The sequence below is a fragment of the Cynocephalus volans genome, chromosome 11 (genome assembly GCF_027409185.1).
Source record: "Cynocephalus volans isolate mCynVol1 chromosome 11, mCynVol1.pri, whole genome shotgun sequence".
NCBI lineage: Eukaryota > Metazoa > Chordata > Mammalia > Dermoptera > Cynocephalidae > Cynocephalus > Cynocephalus volans.
The window spans coordinates 96,560,467-96,586,235 of record NC_084470.1 but is presented as its reverse complement, the minus strand read 5'-3'; the positions used below and the strand labels follow the sequence as shown (position 1 = coordinate 96,586,235).

The following is a 25,769-nucleotide window of genomic DNA, read 5'->3' as shown; positions in this document are numbered from 1 at the left end:
GATCAAAGGACCACGAACTGAGTGTGGACTCTAAAGAAACACCCTGCAAACCCTGAAATGGCAGGAGGCAGACTCTCTGCTGGAGCTGGGACTAAAGCAGGGAGGAAGGGTCCAGCTAAGGCTACTCTTAGCCCTGCCCTGGGTAATTCCTACTCAGGTTAGTTAGTGTGGTTGACACACTGCAAAATAATATGTCCTTTTTCTCAGAATGCCCCAGATGCAGCATCCCTCTGTCTCAAGATTTCAGGAGGCCAGAGAAACGGCTGTCTTGACAAGACTGTTCCTCCAGTTGCCTCAAGTATGGCCCTGCCACAGGCAAGCAACAAAAACCAGGGCTATGGGTACCATTTCCATACACAGCCCAGATGCACGTCTCGTATTTTGTCATGATTGCTACCCTGAACACTAATCTATGAAGACTGGTATGTGAAATAAATGAAACCACTTTAAATGTGGCAGCATGGTTTTTGTTTGTTTGTTTTGTTTTAAAAGGTGACCGGTAAGGGGATCACGCTGTCAGCACCACGCTCTCCAAGTGAACTAACTGGCCATCCCTATATAGGGGTCTGAACCCGTGGCCTTGGTGTTATCAGCACCACACTCTCCCGAGTGAGACACGGGGCCGGCCCTGTGGCAGCATGTTTTATCTAGCCTCGGCTGAGAAAACCTGTGGAGGAGGTTCCAAATCACTCAAGTAGAAAAAGTACATTCGTCAGGGCAGTGGATGATCACTTTTTAACCCCACTTTAAAAATCTTAGCTACCTACCAGTACTAGTAACTGTGGGACTATCAACAAGACACCTGAAGGAAGACCATCTACCAGATGGCAGCAAGAGGTAGACCATTCTCCTAAAGAGTTAACAATTAACTTGTAACACGTGTTCAGTGGTCACTGCCTGTGCAGCTCCCCCGTGACAATGAGGAGCAATCCTATCCATCTCTCCTTTAATCAAGGAGTGTGGCAACCATTCTAACAACTACTCAGGGCACACACCACATCACCCGACCTATCTTTCAGCCCTACTATGAGCCACCTGATGGGCACAATGGCAGCTTGCACCAACTGTACAGCACTTGGCACAAGGTAGAGCTGTGTTGGGATTTAGGGGAGAAACATGATCGACACACACAAGTGATGCTCAGTAAAGCAAGAAAGAGGGGCTTCCTGCAGAGAGAGCATCAGGGTCAGTGCTACTCCAGGTGCCGTCACCACTGAGCTAAGAAGCTTGTGCGAGAATGGAAACAAATGCCCTGTGTTTTAGGACACAACCGATTCACATTCATCTTGTCAAAGGCCCAGGCACTATTCCTGGCCTGGCTTCAGCTCTGAGTCACACTGTGCCAGGGACCACTCCTGCCTTCTATTCCACTTCATCCTCAGCTCCTAGCACCAAGTCCTTGGCACATGTAGGAGGCTCCATAAAGGTCTGAGGAACATAGTAGAACTGGCAAGCATGGTCCCCTGCTACCTGACAGTATTTAATAAGAAACTTGGGATCCCTTGAGCAAGGTCATAGGAATAGTCAAGGTGGAAGGGCTCTCTGAGATTTTCCAGGCCATTCCTTGAGAAGGGAAGGCCTCCACCCAAGGATACATGCAGAGTATAAGGCCACTTACCCAAGTGCCTGGAAGGCTGGGATTGACCTAGCCCAGTGCATTGAGAGGAAAAGCAGGCGGGACGCAGACTCACAGATGTAGTGCACGTTGAGGTACTCTGGCATCGGGCTGGGCATTGTCAGCTGGAAAAAAGGTGGTACAGGGGACAGCCTTGTCAACATGTGTCCCTGTCATGTTTCAACAATAGTGGCAACAAGAGTCACTGTCTCCTAGTGATTTTAAAGATCCTGTGTGCACCCATCTTTAGTGAAACGTATGTCTCCTGCAGCAGGAGGCTTGTACTGACTCCCCATGTTTTTTTGTTTAGTGAACTAGAGTCTAATGGACCTTGGAATATAGCCTGAGGGGGACTTTCCAGCTCACCCATACAAAACATACTCCAACTGTTGCCTCAGTTAAATTGTTATTTGTTCTACAGGAATTCCATTTTGAGCCACAGGTTAAAGTCCAAATTGAATTGGGGGGGGGGGGCAGGGGGAACAGGGGTCAACTTCATGGCCTAGCAGGCATTTTGGTAGGTGGCCTCAAGATAACAGTGAGTGAGAGCTGAGCAGAAGCCCAAGTGGTAGAAGGATAATACCATATTATCAGAATGTCCGTCCTGGGCTCCTGGAGCTCCACTGTCTTGAATTGGGCTCCAGTGCTTTTGAAGCTGGAATCCCACTGGTGACCTGTATCCTGGGCATCCTTGGGCAACTTTGGCAGGGACCCAATCTTCCTAAGTGACTGGTTAGATCTCTCCAGTAAAGAATACTGGGGGTACAGGAAGACTCAGCTGGGAGACCTAGAGACTGAGAGGGTTTCAGATGCCCTGGGAGTGTCCTGTAGAAAAAGCAAGGCCAGTGAAGGACAGCATTGGGGAAGACCTATGAGGACCTAAGAGCACTCTTCAAGGATGGCTAAGATCTGCTTTATATGGCTCTAGAGATCAGAGCACTCAGGATCAATGGTTGAGAACAAGGGCTGGCTGCTTACTTATTGAAGATTGTATACAAGGGCTTCTATTACACAAAGAGACAAAGGCGGCTACCTGCTCCTATGCTAGAACCAGACTGGATGGGAAGACAGAGGCAGAGCAGTCAGCTGTCAGCGTGTCTTGGCAATTATGTGCCATGTCTGCTTCAGGCTTACCTTCAGAACCAAATGGCACTGTGAGCAAAAGAGGAGTGAAAACGCTTCCTTGGGAACACTGTTCTGGAATACAAGATCCTGCTTTGAAGCCGTGATGTCAAATGCCACAAATGAGCTCACTCCAAGGTTTGATTTTTAAAAGTGCAGAGGAGCTTTGGTACAGAACTTCTCCCCCAACAGGCTTGGGAGTCTGAGGGCATGTGGTTAGGTGAATGCACTCACCTTAAATGTGACGTGTGTGTCTGAAAGGAGGGGGCCTTCAACCTCAATGATGGGTGTTGACTGGTCTCTGCTGATGACGTGGATGCCCCCGCCTCCACTGGTGTCTATCCCATCTGCCAGGCTTGCTGGTGAGGAGCTGTCTGTGGTATTAAGTGCTTTAGCTAAGGTATCAAAAGCCCTGTGAGCAAAAATGAAGCAAGCAAATGTTGTGAATCTACAGCTTTTAGGAGGAACAGAGCTCTAGCTGAGATTTAACTTAGAAAAACAACGCAGTGGGGAAAAGATCATTAAATTCTACTTGCTGAGGGAAGGGCTAATTATGAAAGTTTCTATGCATTGTCTATACATCGTCTTAGGCACTGAGCTATATGTTATTTATTGTCACATGCAATTTCTACTTTTCACCACTATACTCCAAAGATAGAATTTCTCTCCATTTTACAGATGTGAATGCTGAGATTTACAGATGTTAAATAACTTTTCCAAGGCCTTCCACATAGTAAGTGGTGAAACCAGAATTTTTTTTTTTTTTTTTTTGTCCTTTTCATGACCGGCACTCAGCCAGTGAGTGCACCGGCCAGTTCTATATAGGATCCGAACCCGCGGCGGGAGCGTCGCAGCACTCCCAGCGCCGCACTCTACCAAGTGCGCCACGGGCTCGGCCCGTGAAACCAGAATTTTACCTAATTCAAGTCCCATCCTCTTTCCATTGGACATAAATCTTAGTTTTGCTATCAGCCTGCAATTGAACCCGAGGGCCAGAGCACTTGTGTAGTCCCCAGCTATGCATCTGACTGGCCTGCCACGATGGGCAGGAGTGCAAGGAACAAAACACAAGAGCCAATATCCTCAGCAGCTAATGCTATCAGCTAATATCGATCTAGCTATCCTGGTAGATTTAAGCTGTGAACTCACTACTTAGAAAAAATATACATGAGAAAAATAGGCTAAAATAGAATCAGGAAAAGGGATGAACTACTAATATGCAGGTGCATTAAACAGTGATTAATACAAGTAACATCTGTCCACTGAAAGGCTCCCCCTCCCCCCACTTCCACTGAGTAACTCAATTTCCTTTTTCATACTTTGGAATAAAAAGCAATTTTGATTGTTTTATACCATGTAACGTAAGTGGGTCCATGTTTTCATAATTAAAATTTGAAAGAAGATAGACATCCAGGAACATCATAACAATTTTACAATTCTTTTTTTTTTTTTTTTTTTGATGGCTGGCTGGTAGAGGGATTGAACCCTGGACCTTGGTGTTATGAACACCATGCTCTCACCAACTGAGCTAACTGGTCAGCCCTACAATCCTTAACGAAATACAGGATGGGTGCCAAAATGTTGTCATCCACCCTCACAACACAGTGACTGTGAGTGCAAGTCAAGAGGGGGCCTCAGCACTCATGGGCTCATACCGAGTAATCTCACTTGCAGACTGGTCCTCCGGCTGGACTTCCGAAGTGTCCCCATTGTTCAAGGATTCACTTAGGTTAGCAAGGGAGGTCACTACATTGGCCAGTGTGCCCAAAGCTCCCTGGCTTGTTTCAGCCTATTAAACAAAAAACAGTAACATTAAAAATGAACATATATGCAAATGACTCTCAGGCAAATGTAGGTCTAATGTTGGTTTAAAAACAGCTTCAAACAAGGAGCAGCACAAGGGAGATCTTTTTAGTGATGAAATAGTTCTGTATCCTGCTTGTGGTGGTAGTTACACAAATCCACACACGTGACAAAATGACAGTGATAAAACGACAGAACAAAACCAGATAAATTGGACTTCGCTAAAATTAAAATTTTATGCTTCAAAAGACATTAAGAAAGTAAAAAGACAACCACAAAACAAAACAAAACAAAACAACAACCCACAGTATGGGAGACAGTATTTGCAAATCATATATCTGATAGTGATTTAGTTGCCAGGATATTTAAAGAACATTACAACTCAACAATAAGAAGACAAATAGCCCAATTTAAAAATGGACAAAGAAGATACACAAATGGCCAATAAGTGCAGGAAAAGATGCTGAACATCAATGAAAATGCAAATCAAAATCACAATGGCATACAACTTCATACCCAGTAGGATGGCTACTATCAAAAAGACAGACAATAGCAAGTGTTGACAAGGATGTAGAGAAATCAGAGCTCTCATATACAGTGGTAGGAATGTAAAACATGCAGCCACTTTGGGAAAAAGTGTGGAAGTTTCTCAAAGTTTAAACATAAGAGTTACCATATGATCAACAATTCCACTCAAACAACCCAAATGTCCATCAATTGATAAATAGATAAAAACACTATGGTATAGCCAGCCATACAATGCATATTATTTGGCAATAAAAAGGGATGAAATACTTATTCATGCTACAACATGGATGAACTCTGAAAACATGCCAAGACAAAGAAGCTAGTCACACACTGTACAATTTCCTTTATATGAAATGTACAGAACTGACAAAACCATAGACTTAAAAAGCAGATTAGTAGTTGGTAGGGTTTGGGAGGAGGGGGTAAGGGGGAGTGACTGATTAATGGGGTTTGGGTTTTTTTTGGGGGGGTGATAAAAGTACCCTAGAATTAGATAGTGGTGATGGTCATATAACCTTGTAAATACACTAAAAACCACTAAATTATATACTAAAAGTGTGAGTTTTATGGTATGTGAATTATATTTCAATCAAAAAAGAAAGCCAGAGATATACTCAAATAAACACAAATGAGGGCCGGCCCGTGGCTCGCTTGGGAGAGTGTGGTGCTGATAACACCAAAGCCACAGGCTCGGATCCTTATATAGGGACATCCGGTTAGCTCACTTGGGAGAGCATGGTGCTGACAACACCAAGTCAAGGGTTAAGATCCCCTTACCGGTCATCTTTAAAAAAAAAAAAAAAAGAAAAGAAACAAGACAAGAAAAACAATGAGTTGCCTTGGCTAGATAAAACCCTCCTCCTTGGTTATCATCACAAGAGCTAACCAGTTGTCTCTCCCTCTTGGATTGACAAATATCTCCACATACAGGAAATTAAATTCCCTATGGCTGATTTGCTGTAGCAAAGCTTTAGAATTGTTAGAATCCTGGCTGAACTTCCTCCTGAAGATCATCTAATGAAAAGGAACTGGGCTGTACCCCATAAAAATGTACAAATAAATGTTAAAATTAAAAAAAAAAAAAAAGAAACTGGAATTTTTGCAAAAGGCCATCTTGGGATAAGTAGCTATTTCCTCAGCATGCTAATAGTTTGTCGATGTGTATATGAGGAAAAAAATCTTAATAGAGAACAGAACCACAGAATATCTACTGAATTGAAGTCTAGACTCTGACATGTTACAATGACTATGACCAGCCAGTCCTGACACAGATTTCTGAAAAGCCATCAGCATGCTTAAAACAAATCCCAGGGTAGCTGTAGCACAAGCAGCAGCAAATGGAGACACGGAAGGTTATGCTTTCAGTGTGGTCTCTGAAGGTCAAGAAGAAGGTGGGGCACACAGTAGAGAAGTGGCCTGCACTGTCCACATAGAAGAGGAGAGGAAGCATGAGTAGAGAACGAACATCACCTTGGAATCCGTGGCCAGAAGAACTGTACCATCCTCACGTATCAAAGGCTGCTGGATGTTCACAAGCATCCCTGGATCAAGAAGACCTGTTTGTCTATTTAAGACATAAAGAAACCCAGAGTAGCTTCCAACATTTTATGCACAGTATGATCACGCTGCATTTACCCGTCCCTTCCACATTTGCAAAGCTGTCTGAACAGCAGAAAAACTCTAACTAGACTCAGCCACAGAGTAACTAACAGCTCCCCTTCTCTCTGCAATGAGATGTGCACAAAGTTGGGTCTACAGCCTGAAACAAGATGAAACACAATGCACATACCCTGGGGTTCTCCAGAATGACTGCAGACCATGGCCATGCTGCCAAAAAAGTTAACTTGATTTTCAGAGAAATCACTAAGGCATCCTCAACACCAATTTTCCCTATGACACACTCTGGATTTCTTGTTTTCCCTCTTTCTGTTCCTTCTAAGTTCAATAGATTACATTGAAAACAAATCAACTTGTGGCACTACCTGGGACCTCACCTCACCTCAGGCTTTTGTCTGTACTGCAAAAAAAAGCCCTACTCTTGAACTACAGAACAACTGTTTTCCTGTATGAATGGTGCCTGAACTGCAGGGCATAATCCAAGCTTCTGAGACAGGAGAGTTTCTGACCCCCTCTTAAATCAGGCATCCTCAGGCCTGTCCAGAGGTGTGGTTGAACAGCTCCAGAGAGGTAGGACGAGGCAAGACAAGGCTGGAGGCTGAGGCAGGTGGGCGGGAGCCACACAAGCACCCTTCCCAGGAGAACCCGTGCTTCCTCTATCAGCTCCAAAGGCTGACAGCAGCATTGCCCTTTGTGAGAACAGGGGACTGACCTTGCTCCGTCTTTGTCGGCCACAAATGTCGGAGTGGCTATCAGAGGACTTCTCAGGTCCTTCCGGATATAGATTTTCTCAGTTGAAGCAGCACAATTGCTTGGTTTCTCCCGTTGCACATCGAAGGGCTTCCGCTCACTCTGCACAGCTTAAATCACAACATAAATACTCGTGTTTAGAGAGAAGATTCAAATCAATAAAAACTATGTCCCTCATGGTAAAATAAGGGGTCTTTCTTTGTAAATCCATTACTGTAGGAATGGTAAGCTCCGGTGCTGGATTTCCCTAGCTCAGTTTTCACAGTGGACTTTTTAGCCAAAGGAGAAAAGGGGTCAAAGTCAAACAATGCCATGTCAAATCTAAAGACATAAAAAAGAGCTAAAGATGGCAGGTGCTGCTTGCACAGGGAGAAACTGCAGCACTGCACCTGTGTAGCCTGTGGAGACCCACATGGAACCCTCTGGGTTTTCACTTACTGCTGCTAACAAAAGGGACTCTCCAGGACAATAAATCTCCATCTTCAAATGGGACCTTAACAGAGAGTTTGTCCCATGCCACAAACTGTAGCAGACCCTTTCTAATTTCCAACTCAAGCCTGAAGCGCTTTTGCAAACTGTTTAATAGATATCAATGTTATTCTGCACTAGCAATCTCCCGCTATAGCAATCTAGTATAAGAACAAGTATACATGCCAGAGAAGCTAAAGAAAATGAAAACTTTTAAAAAGAAAGAGGCAATGAACCCCAGAGACTGGAATTCAGATATCCTGCTAACCAAACTGAAATCCAATTGGGTCTTAATTTCGCAGCTATAGCTGTGACTGCAAAAAAGTGATGTCAGTCATTGCCCTGAGTAAAAATATTCACTGTTGAGAAAGAGGACAGACTGGCAATATGGGCCAGTCTCACACCAAGCCAGTGATGTATTTATTCACTTTGGGGAAAGAGCAATATTGCTGGATAAAATAAAAACATCACACAAGGCAGAAATTAGGTTGATACTTTAATTTCTCAAAGAACACATTTCCATTTGCTCCCCAATGAATTTTGCAGTTTCCTGTTCCCAGAAATGCAAACACCAACACTGAAATGTGTTGGTTTTCAGTCTTCTTAGGGAACATGCAGAAGACGAGAGAATCATGCAACACCCTCAGCAGGAGCCTGCAGTGCTGGGTCTAGGGCCTCCAGCCCTGCCAGGTTGAGTATGTGCCCCACCTCTGCTAACCTCCACTTTCTTGCTGTAGATTGAGAGCCCAATTCCACTCTCCTTGGATTTCTCTTCCTTGCCTGTCTTGGATCCTGGTCTTCATGTTTTCACCACTAACTAGGGAATCGACCCCCGTGCTGACTGGTCCTTGTGGATGATGGTCTGGGTTTCGAATTCCTAACCCCCAAAATTCTAGCCACAGGAACTGAGAGGAGGGGCTGCCCCACATCTTTGGTCAACAGCTCTCCCTTTCAGAATCCCAGCTGCTCAGAGGCTTGGCAGAAGGTCTAGCCCCAAAGGAAAGTACAGGGACTAAGAAAACAGCAAGTAAAAGTAGGCTCATTCATGGCTGGCTGGTTAGCTCAGTTGGTTAGAGCACGGTACTAATAACACCAAGGTCCAGGGCTCGATCCCTGTAATGCCTAGCCATCAAAAAGAAAAAAAAAAAGGAGGCTCATTCAGTCCTTAGGAGCAACACAGAAGGAAGGTCAGGAGTTCTAGCTCACAAATGAGCACCTGTGGGTGAGAGCAGCTGTATTTTTCCGTAGGCCTCCCAGCTCTTCACTGGTGGAGTGGGAGTTCGACTTGGTACCAACTTTACCAAAATGAAGCCTGAGTGGATATTTTTTCTTAAAGTATCTTAAGGCTAGGTACAGAAACCTTTTCTAATGAACTTTTTGCTCACTCATGTCATTTTTTTAAATATTGTTACTCACATTCCATTTTCATGCCCATCTCTAAGCATTTTTTCAGCCGGCAAAACTGACAGCGATTCCGGTGATGTTTATTGATGATGCAGTCTTGGTTGCTCCGGCAGCTGTAGGTCAAATTTTTCCTCACACTCCTTTTGAAGAAACCTTTGCAACCTTCACAACTGACAGCCCCATAGTGACGACCTGAAAGGAAAAAGAGTCTATGAAGCAGTTTGCCAAGAGAAGAGGTGATCTGGCAAGGGCCCTGTTTTGACAGTAAGTCTATCAAAATGGTTTGGTGTGTAGACTGTCACATGCCAACAGCCATATGGATAACGGCAGGCCTGAGCATTAATCATAATGGCCATGTCCTTCACATAATTTCTCTACAATCTTTAAAGGAGCCTTGTGAGGTAATGATGTAAAATTGAAGCTGAGACAGGTCCCAAGAGAGCCGGAAAATGGCATGGCCTTAGCATACAAATGCTCTTAGCATACAAAGCAGCTAGCACATGGTCAGAACCACAAATGAGTGCTGAACTTCACTGTCCACTTGTGCACACCTGGTCCTTGCCCTGCAGACCTGGGCTTGTGAAGCCACTCAGCTCCCCTCTCCTTCCAGAGCGGCATGCAGCAGACGCGTGCATGTGCTAGTTTAGCACTCAGGGTCTGACTCCCGCATTTACTCCCTCTCTGTGATTCAGGTCCTGGGCCCTAGACTTCCCCTGGGGGAAGCAGAACAGTAAGAGGAAGAAGCATTGGGACTGGGACCATGGGAAGGAGGGTTACTATATGGCTCGCTTGGGTTAGCTACTCAGATCCTTCTAGCAACATAGTCCTAGGAATATATATATTAAACGCAGTTCATCTTTCTAATCTTGTTTACCCTGTTATTTCTAAATTCCAACTACCAGTGACATTAAAAAGCACCCCATTTCAGTTTACCCTTCCTAGTTTACAAAGTGCTTTCGCACATATTACACCTCATTTATTTCTAGCTGGGAGTAACCATGGATATGCTCTTCTGGTTCTGTCTTGTTTATACAACCCAATTTCATAGCTACATTGTTCGAGAGGACATATTTCACAGGATTATCATTTATGGAGGCTATAGATGATCCCACTGTCCTAAGCTCTAGTATGAGGAACCACTTCCCAAGTCTGTATTTGGAGGATCTCAATTTTGTCCTTTTAAGAGTAGTTATGCTAAGGGTGATGTCACCAAGATGACAGAACAGACAATCCTGACATTGCTCCCCTCCCCAACTGATCAATTTACAACTATTAAAACACAAAAACTGCCATCCTGTGATCACTGGAACTTGGGGGAAGAGGAGGAGAGAACCCGAGCCCATGAAGGTGTGGAAAGGCGCAGTGAGCAGGAGGACGAATTACCCCCATCAGCCACAGATGCTCATGGAGCAGCTACCTAAAGATGGCACACAGCAGCACTCTTTGTGTGAAGCTACTTGGAATCTGCAAGAGAGAAGGGTGATGTGACCACTGGCAAAAACAAAAAAACAAAGCAAAACAAACACCAACAAAACAAAACACTTCAAAGTGCATGATCCCATTTCCTAGGCTGGCAAGGCTGCTCACAAGCTTCTCCCATGTGCACATAGGAGGGAGGAGCCACAGCCAACAGGTGGAAGAAATCACCCAGAGCTTGATGAGTGTTCATGAGGGACTCATGCAAGCAAAAGTGTATAATGTCAGCAAGGGAGTGGTTGGTGGTGGCAATCCACTAGGGGTGCATCAGGGAGCAGTGTAGACAACTGATATGCCTTCTGATTAGCATGTGTGCCATACAATGAAGACTGGTGAGTGCGATAGAACTATAGAGGGCATGGTTAGTGGGAAAGGCTTGGTCTTGGGTCAGAATTTCCACACAGCCCAGTGGTGCTTGTGGTGACCCCACATAACCCGGAAGTGACTAAAAGGCTAACATTTAAAAATCTGGTCCTTACAAAAAGTTTTTCACAGTCTAATAAATAACATCAAGACAGCAATTTAGCACAGGCACAGGGTTCAAGTTCCAGTGCTGCAGGAAGTTTCCTCCAATATGGGAATTAATCACACGACAGGAAATTAGTTCCAGTGCAGTTTTAAGTGGTGGTGGTGGCTATTAATCTACCACGGAAGGGGGAAAAAAACCATAGACCAGAGACAAAGTTCTAACATTTAGCATGAAAGGTCTAACACCACTAAAGAACACCTATAAAAACTGGAAGATGTGGCCATCTACTCAAATGTCCAGTCAGCAACGTAAAGACACAAATATCAAGAAAGAACCGAGAAATATGACACCACCAAAGGAAGCCAACAAGTGCCAGAAATGGAGCCAGAAAAACAGCGTATTTATGAGATGTCTAACAGAGAATTCAGAATAATCCTCTTAAAGATGTTTGGGGAGTCGCAAGAAAATATAGATTAAAAAAATTAAATGATATTTGGAAAACAATCCAGGAGCAGAACAAAAAACTTGACAAAAATTAGAGCCAATTAAATAAAATCAAATAGGCATTACAGAAATAAAGAATACATTATCTGAACTGAAAAACTCGATTGAAAGCTCCAACAGCAGACTTGATCAAACAAAATAAAGAATCGCTAAACTTGAATGCAGAACATAGGAAATTATCCAATCAGAGGAGCAAAAAAAGGTAAGAAAAAATGAAACAGAATCGTAAAATAACTTCCACATAATTGGTGAACCCAAAGAAGATGAAAAAAGAGGAGAGCTAGATAGCATATTTAAGGAAATAATGGCTGACAATGTTTCAAGTACGGAGAAAAATGATAGCATCCAGGTATGGGAAGATCAGAGGTTACCAATCAAATTCAATCCAAAAGGACATTGTAATCAAATAATCAAAAACCAAAGACAAAGAAACAACACTGAAAGTAGCAAGAGAAAAGAAACACATAACATTCAAAGAAGCCCCAATAAGATTCTCAGTGGATTTCTCAGTAGAAACCTGACAGGCCAGGAGAGAGTGGGATGATATATCCTAAGTGCTGAAGGAAAAAGACTGTCCACCAAGAATTCTGTATCCAGCAAAACAGCAAAACTAACCTTCGAATATGAAGGAGAAATAACGTCTTTCCCAGACAAAAAGCTAATGAAATTCATTAACACTAGACCTGCCTTACAAGACATGCTAAAGGAGTTCTTCAAGCTGAACAAAGATGATGCTAAAAGTAACAAGAAACCATTTGAAGGTATAAAACTCACTAGTAAAGTAGGACACTGACATTCACAGAATGCTGTAATGTTGTAAGAGTGGTGAATAAACCACTTACATCCTCACTATGAAGACTAAAGGACAAAAGAAAAAAAGACTAAAGGATAAACTCAATAAGATAATAAACTCAACAAATGTATAAGAGACAGACAATATTGTAAGATGTAACTTGAAACAACAAAATATCAAAAAGGGGGGGAATGATGTCAAAGTGTAGAGTTGGCTTTTGTTTCTTCCTTTCTTAGTGATCAAAGCTAAGTTGTTTTCAGTTTAAGATAATCTGTTATTACTATACCATGTTTTTTGTAAGCCTCAGAGTAACCGTAATACGAGAACCTATACTAGACATACTAAAAATCAATAGCAAGAAATCAAAATACACTACTAGAAAAAATCATTTAATCACAAAGAAAGACAGTAAGACCAGAAAAAAGGGAGAAAGGATCTACAAATCAACAAGTAAAAAAGTAACAAAATGGTAGCAACAAGTTGCTATATATCAATAACAACTCTAGGCTGGCTGGTTAGCTCAGTTGATTAGAGCATGTGTTATAACATCAAGGTCAAGAGTCTGGATCCCTGTATTCGCCAGCCACCAAAAAACCCCAAAACAAACAAACCAACAAAAAACCAAGGAAAAAACCCTCTAAATGTTAATGGAGTAAATCCCCCAATTTAAAGGCACAGAGTGGCTGAATGGATTATAAAATGAGAACCAACAATATGCTGCCTACAAGACACTCACTTCACCTATAAGGACACATATCAACTGAAAGTGAAGGGATGGAAAAAGATATTTCATGCAAATAGAAATCAAAAAAGAGCAGGAGTAGTTATATCACATAAAATAAACCTCAAGCCAAGGAAAGTAAAAAAAGATAAGAAAGATCATTATATAATGATAAAGACATCAGTTCAACAAGACGATATAACAATTCTAAATATATATGCACCCAACATCAGAACACCCAAATATATAAAGCAAATACTGCTAGACCTAATGGGAGAAATAGATTCCAATACAATAATAGTTGGGGACTTTAATACTCCACTTTCAGCAAAGGGCAGATCATCCAGATAGAAAATTAACCGAGAAACATTATACTTAGTCTGCACTCTAGACTGACGAGACTTAATGGACATTTATAGAACATTTCATCCAACAGCTGCAGAATACACACTTTTCTCAGTAGCACATGGAACATTCTCTAGAATAGAGAGTATGTTAGGTCACAAAACAACTCTCAACAAGTTTTAAAAAACTGAGATCATGCCAACTATCCTGTCTGACCACAATGGAATAAAACTAGAAATCAATAACAGAAAGGACAGGGGCTGGCCAGTTAGCTCAGGTGGTTAGAATGTGATGCTGATAACACCAGTGTCCAGGGTTTGATCTTTGTACCGGCCAGCTGCAAAAAAAAAGGAGAGGAGAGGAGAGGGGAGGAGAGGGGAGGAGAGGGGAGGAGAGGGGAGGGGAGGGGAGGGGAGGGGAAAGAACCAGAAAGGACATTGGAAACTGTACAAATACATAGAAATTAAACATGCTCCTAAACAATGAACGGGTCAAAGAAGAAATTGAAAAGAAATTGAAAAATTCCTGGAGACAAATAAAAACATAACATACCAGAACCTATGAGATGTAGCAAAAGCAGTTGTAAGACAGAAGTTTATAGCAATAAATACCTACATCAGAAAAGTAGAAAGACTTTAAATAAATGACCTAATGTTACACCTCAAGGAACTGGAAAAACAAGAACAAACCAAACCCAAAATTAGTAGAAGGAGAGAAATAACAAAGATCAGAGCAGAAATAAATGTATTAGAGATTAAAATACAATACAAAAGGTAAAACAAAGTTGGTTTTTAGGAAAGATAAACATAATTGACAGACCTTTACCTAGACTAATGAAGAGAAAAAGAGAGAAGCCTCAAATAAATAAAATCAGAAATGAATAAGAAGACATTATAACTGATACCACGGAAATATAAAGGATCATAAGAAACTATTAAAAACAACTATACACTAACACACTGAAAACCTGGAAGAAATGGATAAATTCCTGGATACATTAAACTTACCAAGGTTGAATCAAGAAGAATTAGAAAACCTAAACAGACCAATAATGAGTAATGAGATTGATGCAGTAGTAAAAAGTATCCCAAAGAAAACCCAGAAAGCTCACTGCCAAATTCTACCAAACATTTAAATAAGAACTAATACCAATTTTTCTCAAACTTGTCTGCAAAACTGAAGAAGAGGAAATACTTCCAAATATATTCCATGAGGCTGGCATTAACCTCCTACCAAAACCAGAAAAAGACACAAACAAAAAAATAAAACTAAAAAATAACATGTTTCTTATGATCCTTTGTATTTCCATGGTCCGATATCCCTAATGAACATACAAGCAAAAATCCTCAACAAAATACTAGCGAGCAGAATCCAAGAACACGCTGAAAAGATTATTCACCACGATCAAGTGGGATTCATTTCAGGGATGCAAGCATGGTTCAACATATGCAAATCAATAAATGAACCATCACATCAACAGAATGAAGGAAAAAAATTACATGATTATTTCAAAAGATGCAGAAAAAACATATGATAAAATCCAACACCCCTTTGTGATAAAAACACTCAGCAAATTAGGAATTTACCTCAACATGATAAAGGCCATATATGAAAAACCCACAGCTAATATCATATTGAATGGACAAAAATTGAAGGCCTTTATTCTAAGATCTAAAACAAGACAAGAATGCCCACTTTCCCCCATTTTTTTCAACATAGTAGTGGAAGTTCTAGCCAGAGCAATAAGGCTAAAAAAGCAAAAAAGGGCATCCAAATCAGAAAGGAGGAAGTCAAACCATCCCTATTTGCAGAAGATGAGGGCTGGCCAGTTAGCTCAGCTGGTGAGAGCACTGTGTTGTAACGCCAAGGTCAAGGGTTTGCACCCAGTACTGGCCAGTATCAAAAATAAAATAAAACAGAATGCAGATGACATGATCATATATATAGAAAACCCTGAAGACTTCACCAAAAAATTACTAAAATAAATGAATTCAGTAAAGTGGCAGGATACAAAATCAACACACAAAAATCAATAGCATTCCTATATGCCAATAATGAAATATCTGAAGGAGAAATCAAGAAAGTAACCCCTTTCATAATAGCTACCAAAAAAATGAAATACTTAGGAGTAAATTTAAACAAGGAGGTGAAATATCTCTACAACAAAAACATAGGTGAAAGAAATTGAGGACACAAATATACAGAAAGACATCCCTGTTCATGGGTTAGAAGAATTAATATCCTCAAAATGTCCATATTACAGAAAGAAATCTACAGATTCAGTGGAATCCCAATCAAAATACCAATGACATTCCTCACGGAAATAGAAATACTTCTCTAGAAATTCCAACCTGCCTGCCTCACTTACTTTCTATGGCTCTGTAGTGCTAGCAAACCAAAGTCTGAACTTTTGGACCAGACATCTTCTCCAGTCTCCCTTCACCCACATCCTAACCACGGAAGCCCATGAGCTCTTCCCCTAAGAACACTGTGGGTATTGACATTAAACTCCCTGGGCCCTGGCTCCACTCACTGAAATTCCCTTCTTCTGCTTCTCCCAACATGCACATGCTCAACCACCAAAGCTCCCAGGTGTGACTGCCTCTGTGGGGCTTTCCCTGTCCCTGGGACTCTAGCCAGAATCACATGCTTCCTCCTCCTCCATACAACAGTTTATCACACTGGGTTACAGTAAGGGGATGATACAGTAACAGGATGATGGGGGATTATACAAAAACCTCATCTTGTGAAACAGCAAAGCACTGTAAAAATATTAATCAGATTAAAGAAATGACTACTTTCTTAGTAGCACATAAATACTAGACACTCAACCAAAATTTTCAAATCACAAAAACAGCTTGACTTTTCCTTTTGATTCTAATAATCTGACAAACTGCTTTGCTTATTTATATCACTACTCCAACAAGAAAAGTGGAGTTCATGTTTGAAACCCACAAACCTACAGAAGATGTTCTTTCTAAATTAACTCGTGCCCTGCTGCACCCCACAACTGTTAGTTACTGCTGTAGGTTCATGAGGCATAACTGGGCACTACATACCAGAGGCTTTGTCGCCACAGACCACACAGTACTCTACCACCTGGGGCCGCTGGACTTCCGCCTTCCCCAGCAGACGCTCCACAGAAGCAGAATCCGTGACGATCTAAGAGAAATCAGGAAACAAACAGGATGCCAATTAAAAACGAGATCACTAAGCAAAGTAATATTTAACTGTAAATTCCTAATCTTGGGTTTCTAAGAAGGAGAATTCTGGGCAGAAGTGGGAAAATTCCAGCTGACAACTGAATCTGACATCCAGACTGGCCCTGTTGCTCATCTGGACTGTGCCCCTTCAGGTGGGTGGTTTTCCAGGGTTAGGCAATGATTTTCAATGACCTACTCTCCTATCTGGCTACTATAACCACCAAGATTGGAGTCCATGTGAGGAATCACACACAGATGCTGCAAAATAAAGATATTTAAGGTTTTTCTGGCTGTCTCTCTATTCTCATAAAACTACATGAATGCAGGCAGAGAGATGATTTTGGCAGGGAAACAACCAAGTTTTTATTATTAAATAACTAGGTTTCTCTTAAGGCAGCCGGTGCTGGAAGGTCAAGAGTAGATGACCTCTGAAACCTGCTATTTCCCCCTTATTTGCAGGTGACTTTCTAGGTGACAAACAGTACTACTCATCTGGGAGAATAGTGTAACTGATATCAATATGAGAAAGTGAAAAATAGCTGTTATTAAAAAATGTACTTGTGGGGCCGGCCCCGTGGCTCACTTGGGAGAGTGCGATGCTGATAGCACCGACGCCGCGGGTTCAGATCCTATATAGGGATGGCCAGTGTGCTCACTGGCTGAACGTGGTGCAAACAACAGTGAGCCAAGGGTTACGATCCCCCTTTTTTTTCCCCTTTCGGAAAAAAAAAAACCAAAATGTACTTGTGATGTGCACGTGGTCCTCATATTGCAAAAAAAAAAAAAAAAAAAATTCAAAACCAAAACCAAAAAAACACAAGAACACAGAAAATGTACTTGAATTTGAGTCAATAATAAACTTTAAAATGATTTACTCATGGTGAGAACATATACTGAAATCATTATGTAGAATCACCTCTTGTGAAATGTGTAACAGAATAAACAGCCATCCTTTCACAAACAAGGAGTACTCTAAATAAGCAAGCAGGAAGGACACTTCTGATCAAGATGGTGGAATAGATGGTCCCCAGCTTCACCTTCTCCCACAACCAATTTACAACTATTACAAAGCAATGACTGCCAAGCTAGGCCCACTAGAGCTCAGGTGAAGAGGAAGAAAGACCTACAGAATTCATAAAGGCAGGAGAAGCCAGGATGAGAGAAAGAAAGGATTGCCCTGTTTTGAGTCCTGACCACTCTAAGGCTGGCCCTGGTGAGCACACGGAGCAAGAGCTGGCATAAGCCGCTGCTGTGCCCTTTGTATGAAGTTGCTTAGAAGTGGCAGGGGAGAAGAGGGTCTTGGGGGCTCCAAGCCTAGCAAGATGACTAACAGAGTTCCTGTGGACCCACATAGGAGCAAGGGGACACAGAAAACTGAAAAAAGGAGCCACTCCAAGGCTGGTAAGTCATCATAAAGGACCAGGCATGTCCTGTCCCATTGAAGTGTTTGGAGTGTGGGGGATGGGGGAGGCAGGCCACTGGGAGAACATTGGGGCATATCACAGACAGGTGATCTGCCCCCCAATCAGCACAGGACCACTCAGTGGAACCTGGTCAGGAATATAGAACTGCAGGGGGTGCAGTTTCCTGAAAAGACTCAGGCCCAGCCCAGAGTTTCCACACAACCCAGGTGTACTGGACCTCACAAGACCCAGAAGTGCTTACAAGGTCAACAATTAAAACCCAAGTCACACAAAAAGCCTTCCCCAAAGAATCAGCAGCAAAGCAGCAATTTAGTTCAACCGCAGGGCTCAAGTGCTGGTTCCCACTGGAAGTTCCTCCATTTTAGAAGTAATCAAAGGACAACAAATTAGTTCTAGTGCAGAGTTTAAGTGGTGGGAATAGTGAATAATCCAACACAGAACTGAAAGAAAAAACAAAAACCCCACAGATCAGAGACCAAGTTCTGATATTAACCAGTAAAGGTCTAATACCACCAAAGAACACCTATAAAACCTAGAAGGACCAGAAACCCCCCAGGTTCCCAAACCAGGGTGGGGGGACTGAGGGCCTCAGCCACCCTCCCCCTCCCTGTCTACATCCAGCCCAGCAACAACTGAGTCACTGCTGGAAGCACCCTGGGCTCCTGAGCTGGGGTGGGGTGGGCTGGGCCAAGGGCCTCAGCCACACCCCCGCAGCATCCTCATCCAGCCCAGGGATGACCACAGAGCCACTGCCAGAAGCCCCCTGGGTTCCCCTGCCAGAATGAGGGGGGTACCAATGGCCTCAACTATGCCCCCCTCTTCTTCTTCGTCCCACCCTGTCCTCCTCCCTTTTCCCCTACCCCCCAACTGCTCTGCAACATCTTAGAATGTAAATAATAATAATAATAATAACATATTAATTAACTAAAAAAGAAAAAGAAAAAAAGAGAAAAATAAAAACAGGCAAGCAAGGAAGAATTCTGATTTCAGATGATCAGAATGTACTCTGGGAAAGGAAGGATGAGCCAGTATTTACTAAGTGCAGTATAAAGTATCTCAAAAGTACAACTGTGAAAACTGAACACACTGGTATTCTGAACCCAGCTCAAACAGAAATAAAAGAAACTATTTCCTTCCTTAAGTTTCTCCACAAAACAGAGTCCCCCCCAAAACACATGAATTCTTAGCAGCATTATCTGCAATAGCCCAAAGGCGGAAGCAATCCAAGTGTCCAGTGACAGACGAATAAACAAAATATGGTCTATCCATACAAGGGAATATTTTCAGTCTTAAAAAGGAAGGAAATTCTGACACATGCTACAACATGGATGGACCTTAAGGATATTGTGCTAAGTTGAAGAGCCAGTTACAAAAAGACAAATACTATATGACTATACCCATATGAAGTACCTGATATAGTTAAATCACAGAGACAGAAAGTAGAATGGTGGCTGCCGGGGCTGGGGGGAGGAATGGAAAAAGTTATTATTCAAAGGTGCAGAGCTTCAGTTTGGGAACATGAAAAGAGCTACAGAGATGGATGATGGCACAACAATGTGAACACACTAAATGCTACTAAACCATACACATAAAAGTAGTTAAGATGGTAAGTTTTATATTATGTGTATTTTACCACAAATTAAAGAAAAAAAAAGTTAAAAACAAATAACATGGATTCTATCTTGACCCTGACTAAACATGCTTCGTGCTTGCCCACCATGGAACACTGGCCCTGAGTCTCTGCTGTCTAAGCATAAAGCTTGGAAAGTCAGTCCTTCCCAACTTCATGCTGAGCAACAACCCTACCTTCCTTTGATGCCAGCTCTTCTCCTTCCTTCCTGTAGTTGGGGGTTCCTGCCCCCAACCCCATCCTGCCTTGCCAGAGTAGGGAAAACCATGACAGAGATGGAGACAAGAACTGACGGGCCCAGAGCCCAGCAGTTCACAAGAGCAAGTAAGGACAGAATGAAAAGCTGGGCCGAGGCTTAATAATCTGGACAAGGCAGAGCTAAGAGGTAGGAACAAGTCAGTTTTTGTCTGGCTATGGTCAATCCTAGGTGGTGCCTTTAAAATATCATCGGCCAAGGGCTGCCACTGTGTGGCCTTAGTTGAGAACAATTTTCCAGTGGCTTCAGTGCTATCTTGCTCATACCAGTCTCCTTGCTCATGCTGCTGACTTTTCCTGGCTCAACTTCCACCCCCTCTGAGTGTTATGGTTGACTGTACTCTGGACCTAGCAACTCATTTGCTGTGTTTTCATTCTGGCCAGAGCAGCAACCTGGCTGTTTGCAAGTACCCAAAGGACCTTCTAGGGATGGATTTGGCCTCCAAGGCAAAGGTAAGAACAAGTCAGAAACAAGCTCAGCAGCAGAAGTGCTAGAACGAATACCTGTCACAGGTCTTACCTGTATCCTGCCAGGTACGAGGTTGTCTGAGGTGGTAAATATGAGCTGTTTGGCGCTGGATGTCTCTGGGGAAGCCAGGATCACCTTCCCAGTTCCAGCTCCATCTGGGCTGGTCAGGATAAACTGCTGTTTGGGAGATCCGGAGGCGTCCACTGCGGTGACTATTTGGATCTTCTGACCTGTCTGTTGGTCTGTCACAATCTATAAGACACAACATGGAGGCTGCTCTCACAGAGCGTCATGAGACCCGTGCACTTGCAGGTCGTGCTCAAAAGTGGTGACTGTCAAACGCCAGTCCTTGAGTTAGTGGCAGTCCAAGATGCCGTTTCACCAGTCCATGGTGAAGTGAGAATAAAACACAATAGTGAGCTCATCAGAAACAAACTTTCATATATTTTCTACTATTTTTAAAATTAAAATGCACTTTCTTTTATAAAATGAAGGAATAATAAATAATAGATGATAGGTTTAACTTAAAAAAAAAATTCTTGTCCTGGCATAATAAAAAATGTAGAAAACCCTTACTCTTGAATGCTACTGATCCATAAAATCCGAAAACCTGGGAATGATTACTTTAAAGAAGGGCTATTTCTAAAGGGAAGGTCCTGTAAATAATTTTACCATGGGGGCACAGAATACAGAGACTCCCTTGCTGACACACACCTGACTCACTCTGAGATCTTTAAGGAGAGACTACATCTGACTCACTGTTGTAGCCCAGGGCCAGGGCAGGGCCTGGCACTTGGAGAGAAGACAATAAAAGATTGGGATGCACTAAAGGCAGTGGGCACTGGCTCCAGAGAAGTCCTGGCCCTGATTCCTCTAGGGATTCCCACCATCAGGAGCCACAGCTGTCAGAGCCCACCTCCTCCCAGAGTCCTTGCCTAACTTCATCAGTCATGATAAAAACAGTTGCTATGGCAAGAGTGACCTCTCTTATTTCTGCTTATAAGTTCTTTGAAGCTGTTCTAGATGCGTCCTGCCTCTCTTCTAGGCCAGGTGCCCTCAACTTGCAGTGCTGCCCAGCTCTTCCTCAGGACACCAGCAGCCCTCCCTGCAAGCAGAACTCTCGGGGCTGTGGTTGCTAGGACTCGGGCAAGGGAAGACATGCTGCATCTCTGGCTGGAACTTGATTTCTTACGGCACAGCACATTATGGGCAGGTCTGGTATCTGTACCACCCCTTGACCGACTTTGTGAAATGGAACTCCCGAGGTTCAGACAACAAACTCACTCAGTCTAACACAACAGCTTTGCCAACTGCCCAATATGGAAAATCAGACAATGTTGGTTGGTTCAAAATAAAATGACATGGGCAAGAAATGATCCAATCACTTAATAAATGTTTACTGAGTGCCCAGTATGTGTCAAGTACTATTCTAGGTACTACGGACACAAACATGAAGAAAACAAAGGTCCTGCTTTCATGGACCTAACCTTCTAGTGCGGGAAACAGACCATAAACACTGATATTAACGAATATCAGTCAGTCAGTGGCAAGTGCCATGGAGAAACCTAAAAAGCAGAATAAATGGACAGAACATGACACTGGAAAGGAGGCAGAGAGGCAACCTTAGGAGGAAAGACCTCTTTGAGCCAGTGACATTGAGCAAAGACTTGAAAGAGGCAAGAGAGGAAGCTGCAGGCTGAGGGCCCAGTGAGTGCAAGACCAAGGGGACAGCGAACAGGAACCTAAGGTGTAAGGATGAATTCTTAGCTGACTGCTGGAAGACAAACCCCAGTATATCATCATTTCCAAGTGAAGGGTCAAAAGATCTTTGAGGCTGAAGAACAATTTTAGAGAGAAGAAAAGGAAGTACCTTTCACTGTTAGAACCCGTAGTATACCCAGAGTGCCCAGGAAAAGTAAAACACGAGACAGAAAAACCTAGTGAAAGGAATTCTCTTTTAAAAAACTTTCCTACCAGGGCCAGTCCATGGTTCACTTGGGAGAGTGTGGTGCTGATAACACCAAGGCCACGGGTTCGGATCCCTATATAGGGATGGCCAGTTAGCTCACTTGGGAGAACGTGGTGCTGACAACACCAAATCAATGGTTAATATCCCCTTACTGGTCATCTTTTAGGAAAAACAAAAACAAAAAACTTTCCTACCCAATGCTTCATTGACAGACTGCAGACACAGGCTGGTTGACCCATACTTCTCTCAGCAGCCACAGAAGGGACTCCTGCCTTAGATAAACGAGTTAGCGTTCAAAAGTCCCTCATAACCTTGAGATCTGCAAGTCAAAATGTTTGACTTCCTTTTCATATCTATCAATTCTTATTTCCTTCCTAAACAGGTTTTCCTGTTAAAAAATGACACAGTCATGTGATTGAGGGGGGTCTTCAATTACCAACTAAAACCAAGGCAAGGCTGGTAATTCCTTTGCTCCTAGTGTGTTTCGAGATGACACACGCACCACCTGAGCACACACAGGTAACTAGCATGACATTTCCTCTTATGCTCTCCTGCAGTCCTCATGGTTGGGGCATGGCAGTTATGGGGCTGGGGTAGGGACGTGGCAGGTAGGAGTAGCTATGTCTAGACAGGGACAGCAGCTCTTGGTGGCTGTACATAACATATTCTAAAGCCCAGATTATTCTTTTGTTTTTTCCCCAAAGACTCAGGCTCACATACATTCAATGAATTACTTACAGTTTTTTTGTCTTTTTATCTTCCCCCTCCCAAGATATTTTTGTTCTCCATTTAGAGAGATCACCTATTATCCTCCATGAAAAAACTAAAAATGTAGGCAAAAAAAAAAAAAAAAAAAAAAAAAAAAATCCCCCAAATACCCTATTGAAACCCAAAGTAGACCATTAGGTCTACTTATTAACAAACACTAGCAGGTAGACTCTTCTTTAATAAGACCGAAGAAACGTCAAATTGTGAAGATGTATTCAAACTCATTAAAGTTTAAGTCCCCTGTGGAGAAGTGAAGGAGAGATGTTGTGAGTAAAATTTTATCCCCCAAAGAGACAGGTTCAAGTCCAAACCCCCAGTACCTATGAATGTGACCTTATTTGGAAATAGGGCCTTTGCAGCTGTAATTGAGTTAAGAGGAGGTCATACTGGATTAGGGTGGGCCCTAAATCCAGTGACTGGTGTCCATACAAGAAGGCCATGTGCCAATGCAGGCAGAGATTAGTGATGCAGCTGTAAGCAAGCAAGGACTGCCAAGCATTGCTGGCAACCATCAGAAGCTAGGGAAATGTAAGGAAGGATGCTTTCTTAGAACATTCAGAGAGCGCATGGCCTGCCAATACCCTGATTTCAGACTTTTGGCCTCTAGAACTGTGAGAGAATACATTTCTGTTGTCATAAGCCAGTAGCTTATTTGTGGTAATTTGTTATGGTATCCCTAGAAAACTAATACAAGAGACAAACATTGTTTAATTTTCTTTACTTAAAACAAATGTTCATACTCTAACAAATTGCAGGGAGGAGAGTAATGTAAGAAAGGATGTCTCGTTTTCTGTGTGAATTTTAAGGCCCTCCATAGGTCAGAGCTGCTATAATGCTTGCTGTGAAAGGATGAATCTGTTCCAGTGTGATTGGTGTGTTAGTGAATAACATGAGCATAATACAAACCTTGCGTTAGTTTATGCACAGTTTCTTCTGTGAAAAACAGTAGTGAACACAGAAAATGACACCCAGCTCGAGTGAGCTGTGTAGGACTACCTGGCTCAGTGCACATGGTGTGAGTCACAGCCATCCATCTGTTGTTGCAACATCCCCTCTGATTTCACACTCCGTCCCCCACTCAGTAGCTCATGAGAAGCAATCCTCCCCACACCGATCTCCACAAGCAAACTGCGGGGCTTTTTAAGGTAAAGTGCCATAATTATGTAGTCACTATGTATTTAATCACTTGCAGTTTCTATGAGATCCATCACCCGCTGTCACAAAGTTTTGGCATGTCTTGCCACTAACCCCATTTTTTTTCATGTCTTGTGGTTTTCATTGCACAATTTTGCACAGTGTAGGAATTTTTAGGAATGCATGTGTCACATTATAGCACAGCAGACTGTTCTCTACCAAGCCAAGGTCCTCTCTAGTTCTAACCCAAAAGGACCTAGAAGTGACCTGACACACTGACACTCTTCATGTTACCAATTCTCTGTTCCAGCCAGCTCACCATTTCTGCTGTAAAGAAGAGCTTGCCAAAGGATGACCTGCAGGCAAAAACCAGCCACTAGATAAATTTTGTTTAATTTCCCAAAGTTTACAATTTTAAAAAAATTGGTTTCCAACGTCTAAAAACCAAGTACTTCCCATAAGAATGAGATTTGTAGTTCTCCTGACCAACTGGAAGCTCTAGCCATCCTGGTCCCAAGTTCCCCCAAGGCACTTGGTCAGCTGGAGCTGGGTGTGGCTGGCAGTCCCTTTAGATGAGACATGGCTCTCCGGTTCAGCTCAATCCCCACTTTGCCCACCTTCTTCACTGCTGCCTGGTCCAGTAACAACTGCATTTGTTATCCTGAGACACAGCTTTGCAGCTAGACATGAATGAAATGCTTGCTCTGCTACTTCCCAACTGTGTCAACTCGGACCAGTTAGGCAAGTCCTTGCACGCTCATCTGCATATCTATAAAAAGGATGACTAGGAAGGTGAAATAACATGTTGTGTGTGTGAAAGTACTTTATACTGTGCCCAGAACACAAAAGGACCTTGGTAGAAGCATTTCCTTCCAAGCTCTTACATACTTCTCACTTGGGAAGTCTTGTCTTATCCCTTTCATCCTATCAAATCTCTCCCTTTGAGAAAGTCAAGACTTTCCACTATGGCTCACTCACTCTTTCATTCATTCCTCAAATATTTACTGAGGATCCATCAGGCAGTGTACTGGACAACGGGTATATAGAGATGGCTGCTGATTCACGGAGTTTTCAGTTCAGTGGAAGAGACTGGCAATGAACAAGTAAACAAACCAGCCAGTAAACAATGTCAATTTACTGTAAATGTTACGAGGGAAAAGAGCAGGTTGGGGTAACCATGAATAACAAGCACTAGACTTCAGAAAGAAAGGTCAGGGAAGGCCTTTGCAACAAGGTGACGGTTAAGCCAAGATTCAAGGCTAAGGCAGCCAGGTAAAGATTCAGGGAAAAGTGTATTCCAAG

The 25,769-nt window shown here is 42.7% G+C and overlaps 1 protein-coding gene across 6 annotated transcripts in view; it reads right to left on the bottom strand.

Annotated features, from left to right (window-relative positions):
- Nucleotides 1–25,769, bottom strand: part of NR2C2 (nuclear receptor subfamily 2 group C member 2) — a 104,212-nt gene that overhangs the window by 12,885 nt on the left and 65,558 nt on the right. For all 6 annotated transcript variants that reach the window (XR_010024882.1, XM_063114396.1, XM_063114398.1 and 3 more), the window contains 8 exons: nt 20,648–20,848; nt 16,675–16,777; nt 9,320–9,499; nt 7,398–7,545; nt 6,539–6,632; nt 4,393–4,526; nt 2,972–3,149; nt 1,619–1,740 (listed from right to left, as the gene is read on the bottom strand). Coding sequence is in view for 5 of the 6 variants with exons in the window: in XM_063114396.1 (XP_062970466.1) it covers nt 1,619–1,740; nt 2,972–3,149; nt 4,393–4,526; nt 6,539–6,632; nt 7,398–7,545; nt 9,320–9,499; nt 16,675–16,777; nt 20,648–20,848 (1,160 nt within the window). In the remaining variant the exon portion in view is untranslated. The remainder of the gene's footprint in view (nt 1–1,618; nt 1,741–2,971; nt 3,150–4,392; nt 4,527–6,538; nt 6,633–7,397; nt 7,546–9,319; nt 9,500–16,674; nt 16,778–20,647; nt 20,849–25,769) is intronic.